This window comes from Notolabrus celidotus, chromosome 18, assembly GCF_009762535.1.
Source record: "Notolabrus celidotus isolate fNotCel1 chromosome 18, fNotCel1.pri, whole genome shotgun sequence".
Taxonomy (NCBI): domain Eukaryota; kingdom Metazoa; phylum Chordata; class Actinopteri; order Labriformes; family Labridae; genus Notolabrus; species Notolabrus celidotus.
Window position 1 is genome coordinate 9,383,115 of NC_048289.1, and position 24,683 is coordinate 9,407,797.

Below are 24,683 nucleotides of genomic sequence, written 5' to 3' on the forward strand. Positions count from 1 at the left end.
AGTGTTCCTGCAGTCAACTGTGCCTCTCATTGGAAGACGAGGTTTTAACCATAACCAAAAAATTTGACCATATCTCTCTGGTTTTAGCTTCCTTGCACTGGCTCCCTGTATGTTTTAAAATTGATTTTAAGATTTTACTGATTACTTTTAAAGCCCTGTATGGTCTTGCTCTGAGCTATATAGCAGACTTTGTAATACCCTATGAGCCGACACGTACAATGAGATCCTCGGGCAGAGGTTTACTGTGCATTCCAAACACTGAAATGAAAACAAAAGGGGACAGAGTGTTCGCAGTGAGGAGTCCGACACTCTGGAACCATCTGCCCGTGGAGATCAGGTCTGCTGAGTCAGTGAGCTCTTTTAAATCCCTTCTTAAAACATACTTTAATCGCAGAGCCTTCTCGGATTTTATCTAAAATGTATTTGACTTTATTTTATTTTAACCGTCTTAAGAAATATATTTTAAAATAATTGTATTCCTTTTAAATTATTTTAGGGGAATTTTATGTCTTTTAAAATGTTTTATTTCTTTATCTTGACTTGTGTGTTTTTATGATCTGCCTGTTTTATTTTGCTGCCCATGTAACGCACTTTGTAACCTGGTTTTGAAAGGTGCTCTACAAATAAAATTATTATTATTATTATTATTATTATTAGTACTCGGAATCTCAAAACTTCGAAATTGTCACGTTAGAAAAAATTCACCCCCCGTGTAATGTGTGCAGATCGAGAAATTAGCTAATCCAGACTACACCCGTCTTTTGTACCAGGCTGTAAACATGTTTATTTCTGCTGTAAAGATCGGCCTTTTCCTTTTCATGTGTATGTGGTTTCTGGTACTTCCGGAGCCAGCCTTAAGCGGATTCTTGATGAACTGCAGCTTTTAGCACTTTCGCATTGGACTCATTGTTAGACCGGAGGTTGCGCTTGGTCAGACCTGAAGAAATGGCATTTGCTAGCTTCTCAGGACAAGCACAGGGACAGAGAGGGAAATTGGGACACACCATACTACTGCTCATCTCAGCTAGGATGCTGTAACAGGAGACAACACTGATACAAGTTGTCAACAGATCTTTGACACTAAGGACACCGAGAGGACAGAGAGCCAAATGGACACAGAGAGAAAATATATGTAGGCATTTTAATGTGTAGATAATTACTCTGTGAAAGGTGAGAGTCAATGTAAAGATCAGATGACAGCATAAAATACATTTTCAAAGTGACACACATAAACATTTGAAACAGTTGATTATCTGACAGGCATCAGAACAGAGCAGGCATTCACCTGTAGTTGACATTTCTTGAACAACACTCATAGCTGGTGCTCTATGAAATCTGTAGAGTCAGAGGAACAAAACAAACATGATATGAGGTCTACGTCTATTGTATTGCACATACAGAGAAAAAGGCTTATTCAAGTTTGCATACAATGATTTGAAATATCCCTAGAAGAACCACGGAAAAAAAGCGAAGACCCAGAGAGATCCAGAAAGGGTGACTGCGACTGGCTGAGAGTTGATGTGAAAGAAACAAAATACTGAAAATCTTATACAAAATAAAACATCTCTTGATATAATGAGCTGTGGCTCAGTTAGGTTTCACACTCATGGTTCCATTTTATTCCCTCAATGATCAGAACTGCTTTAGAATAGTGTGACGAAAGCGGTGAATGAATACAATACACTGAGCTATAGTGGACCAAACTTTGAGAGCTCTATGTTAACGAGGACAACGCAGGCTAGGTTCACAAAACAGGTCTCGATTCTCCTCTGAATAATCTGAACATCTACTCTGGGATGTAACTCAAATCTGACACTAACATGACCTGAAAGTGAGAGCGATGCAAAGAGGCAGAGTCAGGATTTGATGTTCCCGTTTCTCCTGTTTGGGGCAGGAAACATGAAGTATGAACTACTCTGCAAGATTTCTAGCAGGTTTGTGCAACTTGAAGAACTTGATTTTTGTAGTTTGATTTTTCACAGGCAGAGTGAATGCTAATGTCAACATAGCCACAGGGACAATGTTAACATGCACCAGCATTATTAGCATTGATGAAGTTCAATACGTTCATCATGTTAGCGTGTTAGCTTGCTATAATCTGCATGTTAGTATTGGATATTGCTGAAGCTGATGGAGATGTTAGTTTGCAGTTTGTTAGTCAAACAATAATAAGTTGCTTAAGTTGGGTTAGATGAAACGTTTATCCTATCAGGTCAGGAGCATCTGAACACACTGGACATGTGAACCTTAAAGATTTGACTTAACACTACCTCCTAGAACTCTTAAAACAGGGAAATGTTAAGCACATAAATCAAGTCAGAATCAAAAGAGTGAGTTATCATCAGCAGTGGTTCTATTTCACAGAGAGACATTCACTCACTGATTTAACATTCATCAAACCACAGGCTGTCTTTGTCTCTATACATGGACACTGTGGTCAAACACATATGAAATGTCTCAGATTGAAACCTTTATGTCATTGTCTCAGGCATGGTGCTGGATTTGATTTCTTACACGACAAAGTGATTGATGGGTGTGTGGAACCAAATGCAGCTGTGGGATTTTTTTATGTTAAGAGCACTCAGACAAAAATATGGTACACACACATGATGTGAGGGGGGTGTGTGTCTTCACTGAGCATTCTGACATGCAGAATGGTACAGCATGAATTTAACCACAGTTTCAACCACTCAGACTGTCTGGCCCAACGGTATATTCAGCATCCATAAATTCAAGGTACTTTTGTCTGTGGTTGGCATGGTTCAGTCCCCCGGCAGCTGCTGTGGTCGGTGACAAAGCTGGAGGCTTTTTTTCTGATTCAAAACATCTTTGTTACAAAACCAGGATCTGTGAGAGTCACTGCAGCTGGAACGCTATATAAAGAAAGAAATGCTGCTATTGTTCTGTGTCAAACTGAGAAACATGCTGCATCGCTTGAGAGAGGAATGATTGTGATTGTTGTGAAAGGTACATTTTTATTATATTAACTAGCATTGTTTTACTCTGTATCACTGAGCCTCTTTCCTACATGAAGAACTCACCTTAGGACTATTTCAAAATGACTAAAGCAGTTCATTTCATATTTCTGCTCACACAGGTCAGTCACAATGTTTTGGAGAGCAGCTACAACCAACACCCTTTGCAAGTTTAATGATGGGGTCGTCACAGAAATGTAAAATTGAAGTTGCTTTGCTTTAAGAAAGACAAACCTGATAGCTGTCACTAAACAAATTAGTTGTCTTCTTTCAATCATATATTTAAAATTGGTGTTTTGACTGACGTATAAATAACTACAGAGGCGCTCAGATGATCTTGTGTTTCATGTCTGGAGGACTTGTGACAGACGGCATCAAGAATGAGGGAATAAACCCTGCAGAGGCCTAGATAACCTGACTTTCATCCCTCACTTCAGGAAAAACTGCAAATAATGGCTCCTACATTTCCCATGATGCAGTGTTATGTATGTTGAAGCCACCTTCCTGCCTCTCCTTCACTTTGAAACAGAAGTTAGGTCAGTTTTCCAGAGTCACAGAAGACATGATATATTTATTTATACACACTGAGTAGGCCGAACCAGGTCAAAGACTCCTATATATTTTAGATGCACAATTCCCTGCAGGACTCGCAGATTCCACATTTGGATCTGCAACTTCTGCAGCTCTCAGCTCATTGTTTTCGTTCACCGCTCCTGACACCCAACAGCTCTCATCAACCTCATATATAAAAACATGCTTGTTGCTAAACTCAGCTGTCTGCTGGTGTAGGAAGTCAAACCTCATCTGAACAAGTGCGGCATATTTTCTGGACTACATTAACATAAAAAGCGAGTGAATGCTGGATTTACATTCATCAGGTGGAGATGAAAAGGGCAACAAGCCCCAAACTACTGAGCTGACTTTATTAGAGGTGTGCTGCTGCCCCCTAGTGGTCATGGGGGTCATTAAGTGGTCAATAATGCAGCTTTTCAATAACATTACTTTTGAATTTCCCAAAAGATGATATGATTGAGTGCTGAACGATAACTGATACACAGAGGAAACAGTCTTGTCTTTGTAAGCTACGTCAAACTGAAATGTATCATATAGGCCAGATATATGTTCTTTCTTCACTCTCTCACACACACACACACACACACACACACACACACACACACACACACACACACACACACACACACACACACACACACACACACACACACACACACACACACACACACACACACACACACACACACACACACACACACACACACACACACACACACACACACACACACACCAGATGTTTCCTCTGCACGATTCTTGAAGTTCTTAAAAAAAAAGGCAGCAATAATAGCTTCGATTGATCTAAAAGTTCCTGAAGAGTAAATTACAGAAGTCTTAGTCTAGCAGTAAAACTAGTGTATTTCAGGACATTAACCCTTTTTGTTTTGTCTTGTCGAAGGCACACAAACTACCACAAAGTATAGTCATACTCAAATGTGCAAAAAAGCTCAGTTTACATTATTTCCTTAATAAAAGAGAGAAGAAAACAGTTCAGCATCTTAGCCTCTGCTCTCCGCTCCTGTGTCTGTAAAGAAAGGATTGCAGTGCAGAGTCGATGGGCATCATAATGTGCTTCAGAACCAACGCAAACACCTCTGCAACACCCCCATTGGCACTTAGTTAGCATCAGTGCAGACACAGGTTCAGAGGCAGAGGCTGCATGTGCAGCGTGATGTGCACATCGTGTATGTGGTTGGAAGGCTGCACACCGTCATGATTATCTGCTTCTGTTGGAGATGTTGAAAAAGAAAAGAGGACGGCTATCTTCACAGTTAGTGTGGTGACTGGATTTACTGACAGAACAAACTCAGCAGACTCACATGAATGTCATGTGGTAGTCCTCCCTCATGTTTTTGTTCCAGAGAAGTTTCGTACCTTTTCAGTTTGATTTTATTTCAATAACAGTGGCTGTTAAAAAAAGAAGTCATCCAGCACGAGGAGGCACCTCTGGTCTCTTTGTGTCTGCAGCCCACTGCACCATCCTGCCCATCCATCCTCTGCATCCTCAGCTATTCAGAGGCAGGCGTGGAGGCAGTGGTGGAGACGGGTGATGGCTTGGGGGATTGGAGGGCTTGTGGGTTGACGATGACCTGGATGACAAAGTCCTTCTGGATCTTAGTGTCTTGTAGCCGCGTCTTGTCGGTCAGCAGCTTCCCAGAGAAGAACCAGCGCTGATGGGTGGCATCAATGTCATCCTGAGCCTGAAGCTGCTTCTTCAGCTGCCCGATGGTGTCGGCCATGCTGGCACTGAGGCGCAGGTCTTTGCCCGTGGAGAGCCGTACCTTAGAGGAGAAGAAATATTCTAAACATCCCAATCTGCCGCCAGTCACAGGCAAAATGTATATTTCATTGATAAACTACTGAACTGATAAGAACACCTAAAGGAACTATAGAGTCAGCTTCAAGGGAATAGTGAGTGGGTCAGACAACGAGTAAATTTTTGTTTCATACCGTGAATGTCAAAATTCTATTTTAAAGGGACGCATGATATACAAGGGAATATATTATCATCTATTATTATTGTTATAATTATTGTTTTGATAATACAATTTTATCTGATAAAAACAACTAATAACAGTTGCTCTCATTTACTTAATAACAATCCTGTCCCTCCCATCACAGCAGGTTGTGGTATTTAACATGTCATTGTATGCAGAGAAGAACAGGCACAGCTGCAACCTTTTCCCCCTTCATGTAAAGCAACTTTGAGTACTTGGAAAAGCGCTATATAAGTCTTAGCAATTATTATTATTGTTATTATTATTAACAAGCTGATGAGAGATTCCAAAGGCATCATCCATGTGTATTTTTTTTAAAGTGTTTAAGAGATGGATAACAAGATTGCAACTTGTGCGAAAAGTATTCCAAGAAGAGGAAAAGTCATCAAGTTTGACACAATAAATCTTGTAAGTCACCGGAAACAAGAAGCAGCAACAGCCACAGCTTGCTTTAGTGTCAATAAATGGCCAATGTGATAATGCCGTTTCAGCAGGCATTTGAGTACTGCAGAAAGTTTACCAGTGGCAAAGTCACTGAACTGCCAACACTTGACGACCCCTCTTTTCCTGAAGTGGAAGACCAAAGATTTCACCAGAAAATGGCAAAATTGTAGCTGTATCCCACACTGCTGCTACTTTGCAGACATAACCCTACCTGCTCTGTATGAGCTGATCTCTGTACACATTCACAGTCTGATCCACAACCACATCAGTCACCTATGTTTTACTGTGAACAAATGGACTTCTAACGTAAGACTGGTAACGAGCATGCTTAGTCTTAGCTTAGCACGCACAGGAGTGCTCTGCTTGCAGTAAAACAATAAGAAATGTCCTTTGTTTTTTGTATATCAACATTAGTGATTTCCATCAGAGTTGTTAAGAGTAGAATATTAAAATATGATATCTCAGTTCAACAAATCTCAGGCTTTCTTACCCTCAGGTGTTCATAAACTACACAAAGTACAAAAGTAAAGAGTAAATATCTGTCAGTATTGACCATTAGGAGCAGGCTCTTATCAGTTATCCATGTTGGCTCAAAAAAAACATTCTGTGTTACATACTATAATTATCACTAAATCATACTAATGTTATGTATATTTTAATAAATGTAACAGTTTCAGAGATATTTCAGTTGAAGAAGGTGCAACAATACAGACATTAGACTCTCCAGGACCTCTAACAAGGCTGAGAATAAGAAAGGTTCTGCTGAAACAGAAACAAACAAGTTGACTAATTCAACAGATAAACCTGCTTTTGTCTGAATTATGGGCATGCTTCAGCTGAGTTACTATTTAACTTCTTCTTAAGTTTCCTTACATATATTGATTTATGCAAGGACACTGAACTCGCAAACTCTGCAAGTTTTTTAGGAGCTCCACTCGTCACTGTACCTTGAGCTGGAATTCCTTCTTGGGTGCCACAGGAGGTTCAGGGCTGTCACTGGGATCCTCGTCACTTCGCTCTGAGATGAGGTTGATGGGTGGAGCCAGGCAGTAGACAGGAAGCTGGTAGCGGTTCCCCAGTTCATCATAACACTCTGCTAGAGTACCTGGAGAAGGATGCAAGAGAAAAATAGCAGGCTATAATAATAATCTTTATTTATAGAGCACTTTTAAAAATCCTTTACAAAGTGCTTTGCATTGCAGCAAAATGAAACAGATACATTCAAAATAAACGGTTTCATCAGGCACCTGGACCATATAGAAAAGGAACATAAAATCAATATTTAGATTAAATAAAATCAGGGAAGACTCTGCGTTAAAAGTTTGTATTAGGTAGCAGCTTAAAGGAGAGCACTGAATCAGCTGATCTGATTTTCTCAGGCAGATCTACCAGAGCCTCTGGGCCCAGAAGGAAACTGCTCCGTCTGTCCCCGTCTTGTTTTCAGCCGTGTCTGGAACAGACAAAGACCTTTGCCCAAGGAACGCAACGTCCCTACTGGACTCTACAGTATTAAAAGGTCAGACATATAGCTGGGGCAGAGACCACTGAGTGGTGAAAGTAATCAGTAAAATCTTGAAATCAATCAACATACTGGCAGCCAGTGTAAAGATGCTAAAACAGGTATAATGTGATCACAGTTGCTCTGGATAAAAGCCTGGCAGCGAGTTATCTGCACTCTGTCCTGGGAGTTTTGATGAAGACAGATATAAAGGCTGCTACAGTCATCCACCTGTGATGAAACAAAAGCATGTAATACCATCTTTGTGTCTTTTAAAGTTAGGAAAGATCACATCATGCAAATATTTCTAATATGATAAAAACATGACGGTACAAGTTCTGTGGTGTGCTGCTCAAAGTTCAGAGTGCCGTTAAACAAGATGCCAAGTTTCTTTGCAACGGGCTCCATGTGATCCATCCAGCAGATGACAGAATTTGTTTTGCCTCCTACTATCAAGGTTTCAGTTCTTAGACATCTAGTTTTTAACTTCACTTATACAATCTTGGAGTGTATGAAACGTCCAAGGGTCAGTGTCTTTAATAAGCAGGTACAGCTGCGTATCATCAGCATGATGATTGAACACAAACGTTTTTGCTGTACATGGTGTAGTAGCAGCAATATCTGCGTTCCAGCAGAGAAAAAAAAAAGGTGCAATTTAAATCTAGTGAGTGAAATATAATAATGTCACCCATGGCTGTTCTGTGCATTCAGGATTTGTAGTGTGTGTGTGCAAGTGTGTGTGGGTTTGAGATTTCAGTCCTCACCATGTGGCAATGTGATGCTGGCTCCGTCTACTATGGCCTGGGCCAGCTCGTGGTCATTGCACTCCAGAGCCACAGCTGCAGCTTTCAGGGCGTCCCAGATCTCCTTACGGCCCTCAAAGGCCGGGGCTGTGTCCCAGAACTCGTCCCGCTTGCTCCGCAGCTGGCCTTCTGTCATCGGATAGTCACTCTTCCACTTGGGACGATCTTCTTCAGAGGCTCATTACGTCCTGTGATGAGAGGGAGAAGACATGGGAGATCAGGCTGTTAGAGAACAGGTCTGTGGTTTCTTCTGGTTGAAACAGACCCCGACATCTCGTATACAGATAGTCAGTGATGCCTGGAGACTAAGAACAAATTGTGCTTCTATATTAATCTTTATGCATTTCATCAAAAAGAACAGGAAGTGTTTGTTTCTCAGTTCATATGTTACAAGTTATATACTCAGAAGTAGCACATGGTGTAGGCCAGGTTTTTATATTTAAAGTTTCATAATAGATTGTGTTACCCAAAGGATTAATTTTAAAATGTTAGTGACCTTATACACTTCAACATATAAAATGACTTACAACATTAAACTGTGCTTTCATACGCCATGCTCATGCTCTGCACAGCCTGTACATGGCCTGTATTGGCCCTGTTCTGATGTGGATGTAGAGACAACAGGATATAGTGGAAAGCAACATACAGAATGAGGGGTAATGTTTGAAAAACTGAGTCTTTATAAAACAAATCATCACTAAAACGTATCAATATTTGCAAATAGGCGTCTGTGTGTGTTTGCGTGGTACTTATACTGCTGGCATTCACTGTTAAGATGTTTAGTCTTGCTGTTGTTCTTTATACTCGGACAGATATTTCATACGTATAATTGAACAGTTAGTGCATCAATTTAAAACAGGCGTGTAAGCAACAAGCTAGCAGCTAGGAAGGACAAATGTTCAGTGCTTACAGACAGTTTCTAATAATAGAATGAATGTTTGCGAGAGAAACAAGTCTTAGCCAACAAAGTTTTTAATGGTCAGTTTTGAGGTTAAATATACATTTAACATAGTCTGCTGGCAGGTACTTTTTAAATCTGAAATCAGTCTTTCCTGCATTGCAGCTTTTGCGGTTAGAGTTGTTATAACCAGCTGGCTTGTTGAGTGTGTGCGCCTGGAATAGACAATTCTCTCAACTACTGGTAGACTTGGTAAATCTTTAGTCGGGCAGCCAAAGTATCTCTAAATCAAAAGCCTGATGTATGTTCCATGTTTGTCACCAATGTAGTGTGCAATCCCTGAGGTCTAACAAAAGTGCAGGAGTCATTTGTGGCTGACTACCACAGGGTGCACAAGGTACTCTTCAATGTTGGATATAAAGGGCTCGGATTTTGGCTCGGATGGTTAAATGTTAAATGGTTTAATGGTTAAATTAAATTAATAGCGGGCAAGTCCAGCCAGCCCTTTCCTGTATTCCCCCACTCTCTCTCTCTTGGTTTCCTGCTCTGTCCACTGTCCCCTCCTCTCTGAATAAAGATGTAAAAGCCCCAAAAATACAACTTAAAATAACATAAAAACATTAGATATCAAAAGCCACCAACAAAGTTTTTTTTCCCCATCATCATCATCATCATCATCATCATCATCATCATCAATACTTGGTGGGAGCTGGGTGTCTAAACATAATATTTTAGTGCATTTTCAGAGCCACCAATACATTTCATTTAAATGATCATGTTGTATTATTGTGTATAACAGAATGTTAAGTGTACACAGATTGTACGACTAACAGCATCATTGTCCATATGATTTATATTTTGTGTTTACGCCTCCTGAAACATATAAACAGATCCAGCAGCAGAACGAAACAGTAGCTGTTACCAGAGTCATAGAAATCCCACCCCACCCCATCCTGTTATCCAAGTCTAAAATTAGGAGGTCATTCAGAGTTTGCAATATGCATGAAGCATGTGTAGCCTAAATCTGTCCTGTAACCTTACCTGTGTTTCCCACCATTCAATATTAATACCAGGCACACCTAGGCCAAGAGAGCACCTATACTAGCTGGGACACGAGGGTCACACACAAAGCCAACAAGACTGAATCAGGTGAAAAAAATAATTAGAAGAAAAGTGCCTCAATGTTTAGATCTGCATCCTGTCTCTACTTGCTATAAGCAACATTCAGCATGCCAACAATTATCTGATGACTGATGTAATATTTCACACCATAGAGTTCTTCTTTAATAAAATATGTTTGTTTGCGTCTTGAGTAATAACAGCAGATTTTAAAAAACTAGTTTCCCACAGTCTTCCTCCTTCCTGTCGAAGGATCCTCAAGTACTTGTATGAACAGGTTGGAAACTAGTCTAAGCTTATATTTCCAAATGCCTGAGAGGTAGAGACACCAGTCACTGATGGAAATGAAGAGCAGCATGAGAGGAGACAGCAAACATCCACAGGGTTACATTTCTTTCAAACTAATTATTTATAGTGCGAGAGCTTAGGAGGAGTGATTTGGAGGACACGAGGTGGTGTAGAATTAGCACTTGAAGGGGAGGAACTCCTTAAGTAGAGCAAAGGGGGCTTCCTCACTACTACTTAACCAAAGTAGAAGTGAACAAGGGTGTTAGAGTGCAAAATCTACTCCAGTTTATTTTTAGGATATAAAACAGTCCGATCGTTTGTTCCCATGTGGGTCAGCAAAAGCAGAAATACTCATTTTACTTAATTCATGAAATATAAAAATACTAAAATATGTTCCATTTATTCGCTAAAGTATAAAGCAAAAAATGATGGCAGCTCTAAAAGGAGCTGGCTGTTAGCTGTGAGTGTGTCTATGAGAACAATGCAAAAAGAAAATCCTGATATCTGAGTACAATGACACACAAGCTGTGACCAACTCCATGGAAAAACGATACTTCCTGTTTTCATGAGGCAGGTGGTGTGTTGTGTGTGTGTGAGTGTGTATGTGTGCGTGGTTCTCCTTTGTTTGAGAGGGAACCTGAAGAGTGTGTGTGTGTGTGTGTGTGTGTGTGTGTGTGTGTGTGTGTGTGTGTGTGTGTGTGTGTGTGTGTGTGTGTGTGTGTGTGTGTGTGTGTGTGTGTGTGTGTGTGTGTGTGTGTTACAGTAGCTAAAACATGTGCCCTCAGCTGTGGTACCATTCATTTGTGATGCAATCTCTTGAAATACACTTGTTCCTGTTTCACAATAAGCTCTGTTGCAACACAGTGGCAAAAGTGATGCCTTCTTTAATTACAGAGTTCCAAACTGTGAACATTACAACAACTACTTTTATTATTCTGACAATTTCTCACTCTCAGTTTGGACTGTTTGACAAAAGACTTCTTAATTTCCTGTCAACATACAATCCTAGACATGTGTTGTTTCTACAAGAGCTAGACTAATAAATTGGACTTTAGACCAAGTGGCAACCTCCGGTCTAAAAATATGAGTCAATGCGGAAGTGTTAAAAGCTGCAGTTCATCGAGGATCCACTTGAGGCTGGCTCTGGAAGTACCGGAAGTCACATACACATGAATGGGAAAAAGACGATCTTTACAGCAGAAATAAATATGTTTACAGCCTGGTACAAAAGACGAGTGTAGTCTGAATAGCTCATTTCTCGATGTCCTCTCACTGTGAGGGGGTGAATTTTTTTCTAACGCCGCAATTTTGAAGATATTGAGATTACTAGTCTTCCAATGAGAGGCACAGCTGCCTGTGGGAACACTGCAGCTGTTGGCTAGGAGGCTCAAAGTCCGCCTCTTTACGTCACACTGGCTCGACAGAAGCGATATGGCTGCCGCAGCCGATTGGCCTCAAAACAGCGTTCAGAAACAGATGAGTGACGTCACGGATATTACGTCCATATTTTATACAGTCTATGCTTTAGACAGACAACTCTTCTGACATTGCTAAAACTGTTAGTTTTTCTCCCACTGTAGATATACAGTTCCTCTTTAAAAAAACAGCATTGGTTAAGTTTAGGGATGGGAATTAACCGTAATCCTTGTAATCGATTACTCGAATTTCCTAATGAACGATTCCTCGAGTACTCGCAATTATTATTTTTTTAAACCATAAACAAAAATAAATAAATAAAAGTCCGTCGACACGGAACTACCAGACCAGAATTGTATTAAGTTCTGCTTATGATATTCATCCTGCCAAGTGGTCGATATAAAACAAAGCAAATGTCACGTTTTTTTATTTGAGTTACCGTAAACTCTGAAAAAAATCGCACCGGTGTAAAGACGCACTCTGTATTTGAAGATCTCTCAGAGATTTAAAAAAATGTAAACTGTCTTCCTGCATGGCGATGTCTATTATGATCAGCGATGTCTACAACGTGGAGTTTCTGTGCAGCTTTGTTTTCACTATTGGGATTTGGACTCCTACTAGCTAGAGCAGGGGTTATCAAACTTTTTGGAGCCAGGGACCCCTTACAGGTGAAAAAATTGTCCATGGCCCCCTCATAATTGTAACTCAGATTAGCACATTAGTGATGTGTCATGATCAAAAGCTGCGGCTCTGAGAGCCGATGCTTTATAGTGAATTAGAAGAGCTGGCTCGCATAAAGAGAGAGAGCCGGCTCCGAGTTTTTTTTTTCTTTCACTGCTTAGCTCTCAAAGTGCTCAGCCCCAGCCCTGCTCACAGCAGAACTTTGTTTTGATTGGTCTGCATGACGGCCATGCGGCCAATCACATGTGAGGATATAGGATACAGTTGATAGAAGGGAGGCTGTGTATCCTGGCTAATTCTGTTCCTTCAGAGAGTCTTCTTGCATACTGCGCAAATACTCACTGAGAGGAGAAATCGGATCAGCCCATTCAGCTGAGGGATCTGATTTTCTAAATGCCAAGGGTCAATAATGTTTGCTCCAGTTTGGTTCTGTTTGCTCCAGTTTGGTTCTGGTTCTGTTTCCTTGAATTTCGGTTCTGTTCTGGTTCTGGTTCGGTTCTGGCTTGGTTCTGGTTTGGTTCTGGTTCAGTTCTGGACGGTTCTGGTTCGGTTCTGGTTGGGGTATGGTTCGGGTCTGGTTCAGTTCTGGTTGGGTTTGCTTGAGTTTGGTTCTGGTTCTGTTTGCTTTAGTTCGGTTCTGGTTTGGTTCTGGTAAGGTTCTTTTCTGGTTCTGGTTTGGGTTCTGGTTCGATCCTGGTTCGGTTCTGTTACGGTTCTCGTTTGGTCCTGGTTCGGTTCTGGTTCAATTCTGGTTGGGTTATCTTGAGTTTGGTTCTGGTTCTGTTTGCTTAAGTTTAGTTCTGGTTCTAACCCTATCCCTAATCATAACCCTAACCCAAACACTAATCCTAACCTTAACCCTAACCCTTATACTAACCCTTATCCTAACCCTAACCGTAACCCTAATCCTTACCCTATCCCTAACCCTAATCCTAATCCTAACCCTAACCCTAATCACAACCCTAACCCTAACCCTAATCCTAACCACAACCCTAACCCTAATCATAACCCTAATCCTAACCCTAATCACATCCCTAACCCTAATCAGAACCCTAATCCTAACCCTAACCCTAATCACAACCCTAACCCTAATCATGACCCTAACCCTAATCATAACCCTAACCCTAACCCTAACCCTAATCCTAACCCTAACCCTAACCCTAACCATAACCCTAATCCTAATCCTAACCTAACCCTAAACCCTAACATCCTGGTTCCATCCTGGTTCCATCCTGGTTCCATCCTGGTACTGTTCTAGTTCGGTCCTGGTTCGGTTCTGGTTGGGTTTGCTTGAGTTTGGTTCTGGTTCTGTTTGCTCTTGTTTGGTTCTGGTTTTGTTTGCTTAAGTTTGGTTCTGGTTCTGTTTGCTTGAATTTGGTTCTGTTTTCTGGTTCTGTTTGCTTGAGTTCGGTTCTGGTTCGGTTCGGTACTGTACGGTTCTGATTCGGTTCTGGTTTGGTTCTGGTTCGGTTCTGGTTCGGTTCTGGCTCGGTTCTAGTTCAGTTCTGGACGGTTCTGGTTCAGTTCTGGTTGGGGTATGGTTCGGGTCTGATTCAGTTCTGGTTCTGTTTGCTTGAGTTTGGTTCTGGTTCTGTTTGCTTGAGTTCGGTTCTGGTTCGGTTCGGAACTGGTTTGGTTCTGGTTCGGTTCTGGCTCGGTTCTGGACGGTTCTGGTTCGGTTCTGGTTGGGGTATGGTTCGGATCTGATTCGGTTCTGGTTGGGTTTGCTTGAGTTTGGTTCTGGTTCTTTTAGCTTGAGTTAGTTTCTGGTTCGGTTCTGGTACAGTTTGGTTCTGGTTCTGTTTGCCTAAGTTTGGTTCTGGTTTCTGTTTGCTTGAGTTTAGTTCTGTTTCTGGTTCTGTTTGCTTGAGTTCGGTTCTGGTTTTGGTTCGGTACTGGTACGGTTCTGGTTCGGTTCTGGTTCGTTTCTGGTTCGGTTCGGTTCTGGTACAGTTCTGGTTTGGTCCTGGTTCAGTTCTGGTTGGGTTTGCTTGAGTTTGGTTCTGGTTCTGTTTGCTTAAACTTAGTTGTGGTTCTAGCCCTAATCATAACCCTAATCCTAACCACAACCCTAACCCTAACTCCAATCCCAACCCTAACCCTAATCCTAACCCTAACCCTAATCATAACCTTAACCCTAATCACAACCCTAACCCTAATCCTAATTCTAACCCTAACCCTAATTCTAACCCTAAACCTAATCCTAACCCTAACCCTTAATCACAACCCTTACCCTAATCCTAACCCTAAACCCTAATCTCAACCCTAACCCTAACCCTAATTCTAACCCTAAACCTAATCCTAACCCTAACCCTTAATCACAACCCTTACCCTAATCTAACCCTAACCCTAAACCCTAAACCTAACCCTAACCCTAATTCTAACCCTAACCCCTAATCACAACCCTAAGTAATTGATCTTAAACGCTTTCAGAAAATTAATGGTAGTAAGACTCACATATCCCTTCGAGCCACCAAATGGTATCATAACAATGGTGTATGCTGTTTTGTAATGACACAGTACAATTTTATAATATATTAGAAATTTATTCAAATTATTTCACGGACCCCCATGCTATGGATCGCGGCCCCCATGGGGTCCCAGGACCACACTTTGAGAACAACTGAGCTAGAGTACGGTGATTGAGCTCTCAGCCTGCAGGGAAAGTTGTGAGGCACAGACCCCCAAGCTCTCTGCCCAACTCCACTGGTCACACTATAACTTAAATATAAGACTCTTTGAATCAAAAGAGCACTCTACAAGGTTAATGTACCATAAAACATAAACAATATACCCCCGTTTTCTGTGAATGCATGATTATGAAGTGAAGGAGAAAGATGTGAAAAAAGTTGTGCAGTGTCGCTGTCTTTTCCAGCACAGTGTGCACTCAACTTTCAATGAATGTGGATGTGTTTTGTTAATAGGGGTCAGGTCACACGCAGCCATGTTGGAATCATTTTCCAGGACTATATGTGATTTCCAGGACATTTTCCAGTGTCTCCCATTTTCCAGTGCCTCCATTTTCCAGTGTCTCCCATTTCCAGTACTGGAAAACTGGTCAACTGTTTTCCAGGTTTTCCAGGTTTTCCAGGACGCGTGGGAACCCTGTGAAACTGATGTGGAATTGCTTAGAACTGCAGTTCTTCGATTATGACTGCGGAAGCAGTGGATGCAACATACTTTCAAAAAAAGACGATCTTTACAGCAAAAGCAAACATGTTTGCAGCCTCATTCAAAAAACATTTTGGCCTGAGTAGCTCGTTTCACACGGTTCATTTCAGAAAGCTCTACTTCAGAAACATGGGAGACTACGCCCATGTAGTAAACAGTTATGATTGTAATACACAGCCTGCTAATAAACATAAATAGCTAATGTTTCTTTTCCATGGTCCATTTAAAATAAAACATCCATTTTTGGCTCAACATAAAGATAAGCATGGATACTTAAAATTAAAGGTTCATCACATTTAAATCCTTAAATGTCCGTATTTTCCCTATGCCGATTATCCATGAGTCACATGGTAATCCAGAAGAATCAGTAAGAGTTGTTTTTTTCTGACCAATCACTGCAAGAAATGTCTAATTATACTTTCTATAATGTTGTTCATTTTGTTTAACATCATGAATTAGAGTAACTGTAGTCTACAGATTACAGGCAGATTGATTCATATGGTTTCATCAATTCAACATAACCACTGAAAACTTTAGTTTCTCTCTGGACTTACACACACGACCACTACATCATACTATATAGTGCCTATTACGCAATCACTTCTGTTGTGAAACTATAAACGCTGTTGTGTCATCATGTTGTATTTTCAGGGAGCCTGAAATTCAGTTACAGTCTGTCAACACCCCCGTTTCATGAGGAGTGCAGATTGAGAGCTTAGAACGGTTATCTCTGTGTGACACATTGAGTCAAGAAGACAGCGAGTACTTTCTAAAGAGGACTCTGACGTTTGAAGACAGAGTGAGCTGAGACACAGATTGAGAGCTGACAGAAAGTGAGCTGGACTCTACGCTAAAGTACTGACTGAAGCCCCAGACTTAAACTCTGTATGGTATATGAAAACACTGGACGGCGACGTGAAGCAATGCATTTCTGATACATGAAGCAATAAGAGGGTGTTTTCCTCCAGCTGTGCTCATAAAAGCAGGTGCCACGTGATGAAGAGACTATATAAGCGGCTGTATATGCGACTGTTAATAAAGTGCATCATAAACAAGACTTCTCAGACACAAACAAAGGAACACACCCGACAGCCATAGGTGACCTGCTTCTGGGAAGAGCACATTCAGCTGTAACAAATAACGTTGCTTTGGCCCCGTTAAGACACTGAGCAGCCTCCAACATTCCCCTCACATGAGGCAAGTCATAAATTCTGGGTGTTTTCAGTGTTCCTCTTAAAAAGCACATCAGAGAACATGTCTGGAGTGCATCAACAAAAGGGAAGCACACTCTCGAAGCGGACTCAGGCTGAATTCGTGCATGACTGTATTCACCATTTTAAAGCCTGGCGGCGATGGCGGCAGTCGCCATATTGGAAATGCTGACTCAACGTAACTTTTGGGCGACCTAGCATGAGACATAGGGGCGGAGCCGAGGCGGGCATTAAGCCTCCTCGCTAACAGCTGCGGTCAATCAATCAATCTTTATTCGTATAGCGCCAAATCACAACAAATGTTATCTCAAACACTTTTACAAACACTGCAGGTCTAGACCATACCCTATGTTAAATTACTAACAGAGACCCAACATCAAGACAAGATACGATCCAGTCCCCTCTTGCTGACAGGACTTGATCTTATCTCATCTTAATCCACCATGAGCATTGCACCTCCAGTATTTAGCAAGTTACAGCGGCAAGGACAAACTTCCTTTAACAGGCAGAAACCTCCAGCAGAACCAGACTCATGTTAGACAGACATCTGCTGAGACAGAGGTGTGCCCACCTAGCAGTCAAGTCAGCCATGCCCTTAATTATACAAAACTCAAAACCTCAATATCATTCTATCTGTTGGAATAGAGGCATTAAATATTGAGACCGAAATCGTTGTCAACATGTTTATTTTTGCTGTAAAGATGGGCTTTTTAGAATGGGTGTGTATGTAGCTCCCGGGCTTTTGCAGCCAGCCTCATGTGGACACTTTTGAGGAACTACAGTTCTTAGCACTCCCGCATTGACTTCATATTTCAACACTGGAGGTTGCTCCTTGGTGTGTCCTTAAGGTGCACAAGCACAACCCTACACAAGAGGTCTCATCCATGTTGGTGGTTATCTTATCACCTCAATGGCCATGCGACAGAATAAGCAGACTCAGTCCCAAGAAGAAGTCTCTGATAGAATACTTAATGTTACTTTAGAAAACTAATGTTCCAAATAACACAGACAGCTATTAACCTTTAGTAGACTGATGGTTCTCTGAAGTCTCTGTAACAGTGACCAGACAAACCCTCCTCTTTATCTTTTTGGCTGAGCAAAGGAGCCAAAACCAAGAGTCCTCTTCTGGTATCATAACTGATGAAGAAAAAAGCACACCCTTTGTTTTATGAAACTGGAATGAGCAAGTTTGACACTTCTGATTAGTGCTGGGCGATATTAAAGAAGATTTTATCATGATAACGTTTTTCATATCAGTCGACATCGATGATTTTCACAATAAATATCAAATCATTCTTTCATATTATTTTAAAGGCAGATTTTTTAGCCAAAATATCTTAACAAATTAAGTTTAGTGGCCTTTTTGTCAAGCATGTTTTTACTCTGCTTGAGCTGATAGGTTTTGCGTTTGACTCAGTGTTGCTGTCCCTTGTTTCACCTGTATTTACAAAACGTACAAACGTCTTTAAGCCCTCCTACCTCTTACCCTGCGAAATGATTGGCTGTTCCATGCCGATTCTTCTGTCTAATGTTGAGTGGGAACTAGCGTTTAAGACACACTCCCTTGGTTGGGGGGTGTAATATGTATAAATATATCAACGTTTTATCGTACATTTGTTATATTTATATTTACATTTGTTATATTTATATTGAGAAAAATAATGTCGCGATAAATATCGTTATTGTTTTATCAGCCCTACTTCTGATTGAAAATGAGTAAATGATTGATTATGAAAAAAGTTGAAATTAGTTCAGTTCTTCTGAAGTTGGTTTCAGGTTGGAAATGTTTTCAATGCTAATGCCTGATTGGGTTATTAAACTAGACAAAGTTCAGAGCTCACAAGGTATGAGAGCAGGCATAATAAGGTCACTCTTTTATTTGTGTTTTTTATCGCAGGTTGTGCATAGGGTGTGAATAATCCTTCTATATCAGTTACTTTGTATATAATAGGGACTTCCTGTTTGGGGTAATGTATACTGTGTCTTAATATATTTTACCAGTGGCTGCTGCTGCTAGCTCTTGTGACAATTATCGGTTTCGTAAACCTATCAGACAAACATTTGAGTTTCAATGCGACATACTGAGAATAAAAAAAAATCAGATACATTATCAAAATAAAAGCCCCACTTATTCATGCTGCTGGTTTGGCAAATACAAAAATAAGTAACTTTGGCTTTCTGAATAGTCAGCAGAAGTTCTTTACTCACTAGCTGATGCTGATGTGTGAACGGTATGGGTTTTTGTTTTGTCAGTGGGGTCAAACAGATGTTGCTATTGAAAAGATGAAGGTTTTTATAATACAGACTTGTGCTGTCTGGGTTTTTAAGAGGAAAAAAATGGAGCAGATTCACCTGGCTGCCTGTATTGATGGACTATAAAATAGCCATTAGTAATAATAGAGAGCAATGAGGATGCCAAACATTGTGATGCATCAAGAACTGTTGTGCAGAGAAGCAGCAGAGTCACATAGTCAGGGCTTGTTGAGGATCTGCAGAGATTAAAGGCATCATGTGAAGAAAGGTCAAATCAAATACACTGATCTGAAATGTTCCTGATCCTGATACACACCAACAGGGACTTCTGTGATCTGCACCACTCATACAGTAGATCCACAGCTGCCATGGGGGGCTTGGTTATAACACATCTCTGTGATGTTTTATAATGGGAGGATGTCACGCTCTGTAAGCAGTCTGCTGGGCCAAACATCATGAGTCCTCTGCCTCACTGATTCTGGACTTCTTGCCAACCTACTTCAATATGCAGAGATCAACTGGAATCAACTTCCAAGACCGTGAAGTGAAGACAATTTGTCTTCAAATTAAGTTGATGGCTCACACTATACTTCATTGCATAAATGATGAATGATTCGACAACACAAGTTATGTGGGTTGAATCACAGAACAATTGTTCCAGCTCTATAACTCTTTTCCTGCCAACACAACACTGCAGGTTTGGATCTGTATTAAGACCTCTGTTTTACATCTGTTGCCCGATGTGCGTGTGCCTGATGTTGCTCTCTACTGTCAACTTTTGAAATAAGGAAAAGATGGTGTTAAACAGAAATGATCATGGTATTTTAAAAGAGAATGCACAGCTGTGGATTGGAAACTCAGGAAAGCTCTGTCACTTTGTTCATATTCCAGCTTTAAGGAAGCAATAAGACTTTTTATATCTCAAGAAGTAAAGCAAAACATTACATAAGAAAACTATGCAGGCTTCATCCTCCAACATAAACAGAATACATCTGATTGTTGGGCAATAAAAAGTGAAATATGTTTTCTAATATACTGAAAACTGAATGTGTATCATAAGAATTCTCCTGTACCTGACCTCCTCCTCATCTATTTGTCTGTACGTATGTGGGTGTGTCAGGTCGGGATCAGCCCCATTAAAGAAGTCAGTCAGTGATGCCGCGAGACATGATGAGACTTGTTCTCTTTGATAGGAGCATGGTGTAGTTAGGAGTGTCTTATGAATCTGGGTGGGGACTTGCCACGAGCCACTGCCAAAAACCTGGAAACCTTTGCAGTGAGGGCTTTAACTTCAACTCTTGGCAACACGGACGGTTTACAGAGAAAGACAAGTCGTCCTGAAGGTCATAATCTGTTTGGAAAATCTATATCAGATGTTCATGTTGGAATGCATCCACATGGCCGAGGCTGAACTAAACAGCTGACCCTAACTTTCCTAAAACTATTGCACAAAGCTGGACCTGGATGTTCTGTCATCTTTGTGATTTACACCAGAGACGATTTCTGCTGGAAATGAAAGGATGAAAAACTTTCCATTAGCAGGGTCAGAGGAAACAACGAGGACAGAACCTGCATCCAAATGTATAACAGACACTTAGATTTCTAAACAGTCACATAAAAGGGAACTGCTTTGGAAATAGTGACTGTGAAAGTAATGCAATGAAGTGTGTTTGTGTAACTGTCTGCTAGATTTGACCTAATAATTGACCTCAGCTGAGATTTCACATCTCCAAGGTGTCCCAAAGCTTGTGTCCCGTCCTAAGTGAGTTTATAACATTGATGAATGTGCCGACCATAATCACACAATACAAATGAACATTAAATATCATAAAATAAACTCTTTGTGTCACCCCATAAATTCTTTAACAAAACCCCTCACAAAATGTTGCTGACATTGTTGTCCTGTGTTGAAACTCTGCAGAAATTCAGACCGTTTGCCAACTCAGCTGTGCGGCGCCTGGTCACGCAGTTTAGTCTGGTTGTTAATGTAACATTTATTCATGCTGAGTGCTGAAGCAGCAATCCACATTTTATTTGTCACTTATCAGAGACAAGTGTTAAGAGCAAAACAGGGCAGTTTGCCACTGTTTATCTTCAGAAGAATGTTATCTTCCGGGATCACTTATGGACATGACCTCAAGATCCTGATGTGAACGGGACGCATATCAACAACGTTTGGATCAATGCTATCTCAACAACAGAGATGCTATCTACCCTTTTGGTCACTAACTCATCATTAAAGCTGTAGCGTGGTGATCAAAAGACAACAGCACAATTCATTTCAGATAGATTCAACAGGTTTACCTTGGTGGGATTAGGTACAAAGCTTAACATTGATTGATTGAAGAGACTGCTTGTTTTTTTTATTGCTGCAAAGTCAGAAAATGGAGTTGTAGTGGAGGTGCATTTGGCAGTTTTCAAAAAACACCACTCAAGGGAATTACACCATATTTTCTGTTTTTAACAAATCCAGAATAATATGTTCTCATAGCTGCAAGAAAAGCAGACGAGCAGTGTGTTGCCTGCAGATGTTACAGACACACATAGGCTCTGCTCTGGTTAGGTGATCCAGCACACAGTTGAAAGTACATTGTATTTATGCTTGCAACTATGAATACGCCTCCAGCAATCAAACAGACTGGCTATCAAAAATCCCCAAAAGGGCAACATTGTACCCGACTGTGGCTCTGCTTTACTGGTGGGTCTCATTACGTACTGCAGGCCTTGCACAATATGATTGATATTTACATCCAACTTAATCTGGTCAACTTCTGTGTACACATTTTCTAAGCATGCTGCTCTGTCAATTTTTAAGATTTTTAAGATACTCAAGTGTATTATGAATGCATATGACTCTCTAGACAGTGAAGTACCAAGTAGTCCTCTGTTGCAGGTTTAGCAGTGCACAGAAACACGCAGGTGTGCAAGGAGGTGAAACCCAATCACAAGTGGTCACTTGAGATGCTCTGGAGTCTGGAGGAGGGGAATACACCAGAGTATCCTGACTGAGTCTCAACCATCTCTGATGCTATTTAGCACATCTGTGTATACCTCATCGTGAACTTGGTGTGTAGGTGATAGGGATGCATGCATGAGCATTGTAACACAAACAATGTCCAAGACAGGATCATTTGGCTATGCATTCAGAACTAGGGTACAAAGAAAATAATCAGTTAGAGAGAGGAAGTTTCACATTTTAAGATACAGTGAGGCAGGAGTTCCCAAAGTGTGGGTCGGGACCCCCTGGGGGGGTAGCGAGACACAAAGGGGGGGTCGTGAGAAGTCTTCCAGAATGTTTTTTATTTCTAAGTTATCTAAAATAAGTACAATTTACCCATTATAGTAAAAACTATCGACAAAAATAGTAGATAACCTTAGAAAATGTAGAGTTTTCTGCCTTTCTTTTACCAGATGACTCATAAGTTTAGGGTTAGTGAATTATTAATTATCAAAAGCATCAGTAGCAGTAGATGAATTCATAAAGGCACAGGAAACACAGCCACATGCTCTTACAGGTAGGCTAATTTTCTGCAGACCAACTAAATGAAGCCACATGAAATCACTTTCAGGGACAGTGGGGGTCGCGAGTCTTTGGCAGCTATATTTTGGGGGTCGTGGCTGAGAAGTTAGGGAACCCCTGCAGTAAGGCACCTCATACACACACATGCACATGCACACACACGCACACACACACACTTGAGTCTCAACTCACCTCCTCGTCCACCGTTCCTGGACGAGCCTCTGCTCTGTGTGTCCTCCCAGCCCTCCCAGTATCTCCCACACATCCTCCCATAGTTAAAGGGCTGCTGCTGTGTTCCACAAGTCGTCCTAGCTGAAGAGGGGGCCCATTGCTGACGAAGATGATAAACTAAATCGGATGTGAAGGAAGGTCGCTAGTCCGTTGCAAGCCTGGTGGACCTGTCTGATCATCCGTGGAGGTGCAGAGGAGACTTCAGATATTGTGGGCGCTGATCTGATTTCTACCTGACGTAGTTTACACAGTTTGTATATCAGCGCTGTTTTCATTAACCCTTTAACAAGAGTCAAAGCTTGTGGCCCGCAAGAGTTAGGTAGCCAAATCAGCGAGCCGTCGTGACATCTACTAAACTTTAAAGATGTGATGATTAATCAGCAGCTTGTCAACCTTCTTGATGTTCCGTTAGGTTGGGTTTATCTACAGCAGGAAACGTTGGTGTTCAGAAACCTAAACGACGCTCACCTACCCCGCTAACAGGCTAACAGGGCCAGCCAGCTAGCTACATCAATAAACACAAACTTCTGCGCATTCATGGTCATTCCCCTGGTGCTGAGTTTCTTCCTAAATGCAGAGTATAGATTCAGTTTCAAGCAGTCATCGGGGCATCAACTCCATTCTTTGGCAATGTTCTCCGACTGCTTCTTTTTAAATCCCCCGGACGTTACTTCCCTCTGTGCTGGTGAAAAGGTGACTAGCAGCAGCAGAGCTAGCAAGACCGAACTTTGTTTTACGCATGCGCGTAAGAGAGAAGGCAGGTGTTAGGTTCTCGTACGCACGGACGAAAAGTAATTGTGAATGGACAAGACCCCGATTTATTACATGCCGACGGTTGCGCAACGTTTTGACACAAATGTATCCATTGTAGTTGTTAACAGTACAAGATAGCTTTTCGGGGAAGAAGACTAGGTTTACATGTTAATAACACAGATATTTCCCTTTTTTGATAATTTAATTTGCAGCTTTTAGGAATTCGGACAGTCCCTGAACGCAACACCTAAACTCAGTAAAATGATGACATTTTCACTCCAACTTTCGGAAACATACACACAAACATACATACGGAAGATACGGAAGAGGATTAGGGCCACTGAAAAAAATAATTAATTAAGGTCCAATATATTTTTAATTATTGTTCGAAGGAAAAAGTCATAATTCTGAGAAAAAGGTCATAATTCTGAGATTAAAGTAAAAATTCTGACTTTTTTCTCGGAGAAATAATAATAATGAATATATTGGACCTTAATTTTTTTTCTAGTGGATTAAAGTCAGAATACTGAGATTTAAGTCAGAATTCTGACTTTTTTCTTGGAATAATATAGAAAAAAAAAAAAAAAGGTACAATATATATATTTTATTATTGTTGTTTTGAGAAAAATGTCAGAATTTTGAGAAAAATGTCAGAATCCTGAGAAAAAAGTCAGAATTCTGAGAAAAAAAGTCAGAACTCTGAGAAAAAAGTCAGAATTCTGAGAAAAATTCGGACTTTTTCAGAATTCTTACTTTTTGTAATAATAAATATATATATATATAAGAAATGTATTGGACCATAATTATTTGTATTATTTTTTCAGTGGCCCTAATCCTCTTCCATATGTAGTT

General features: G+C 40.8%; 1 protein-coding gene across 1 annotated transcript; it reads right to left on the reverse strand.

Annotated features, from left to right (window-relative positions):
• Positions 1-1,122: 1,122 nt before the first annotated feature.
• On the reverse strand, positions 1,123-23,112 carry ubtd1b (ubiquitin domain containing 1b). Its single transcript, XM_034708635.1, is given in 5 exon segments — positions 1,123-5,329; positions 6,937-7,094; positions 8,252-8,455; positions 8,458-8,478; positions 23,040-23,112. Coding segments are annotated over 5 exon segments (729 nt in total). The 3' UTR covers positions 1,123-5,056.
• Positions 23,113-24,683: the final 1,571 nt, after the last annotated feature.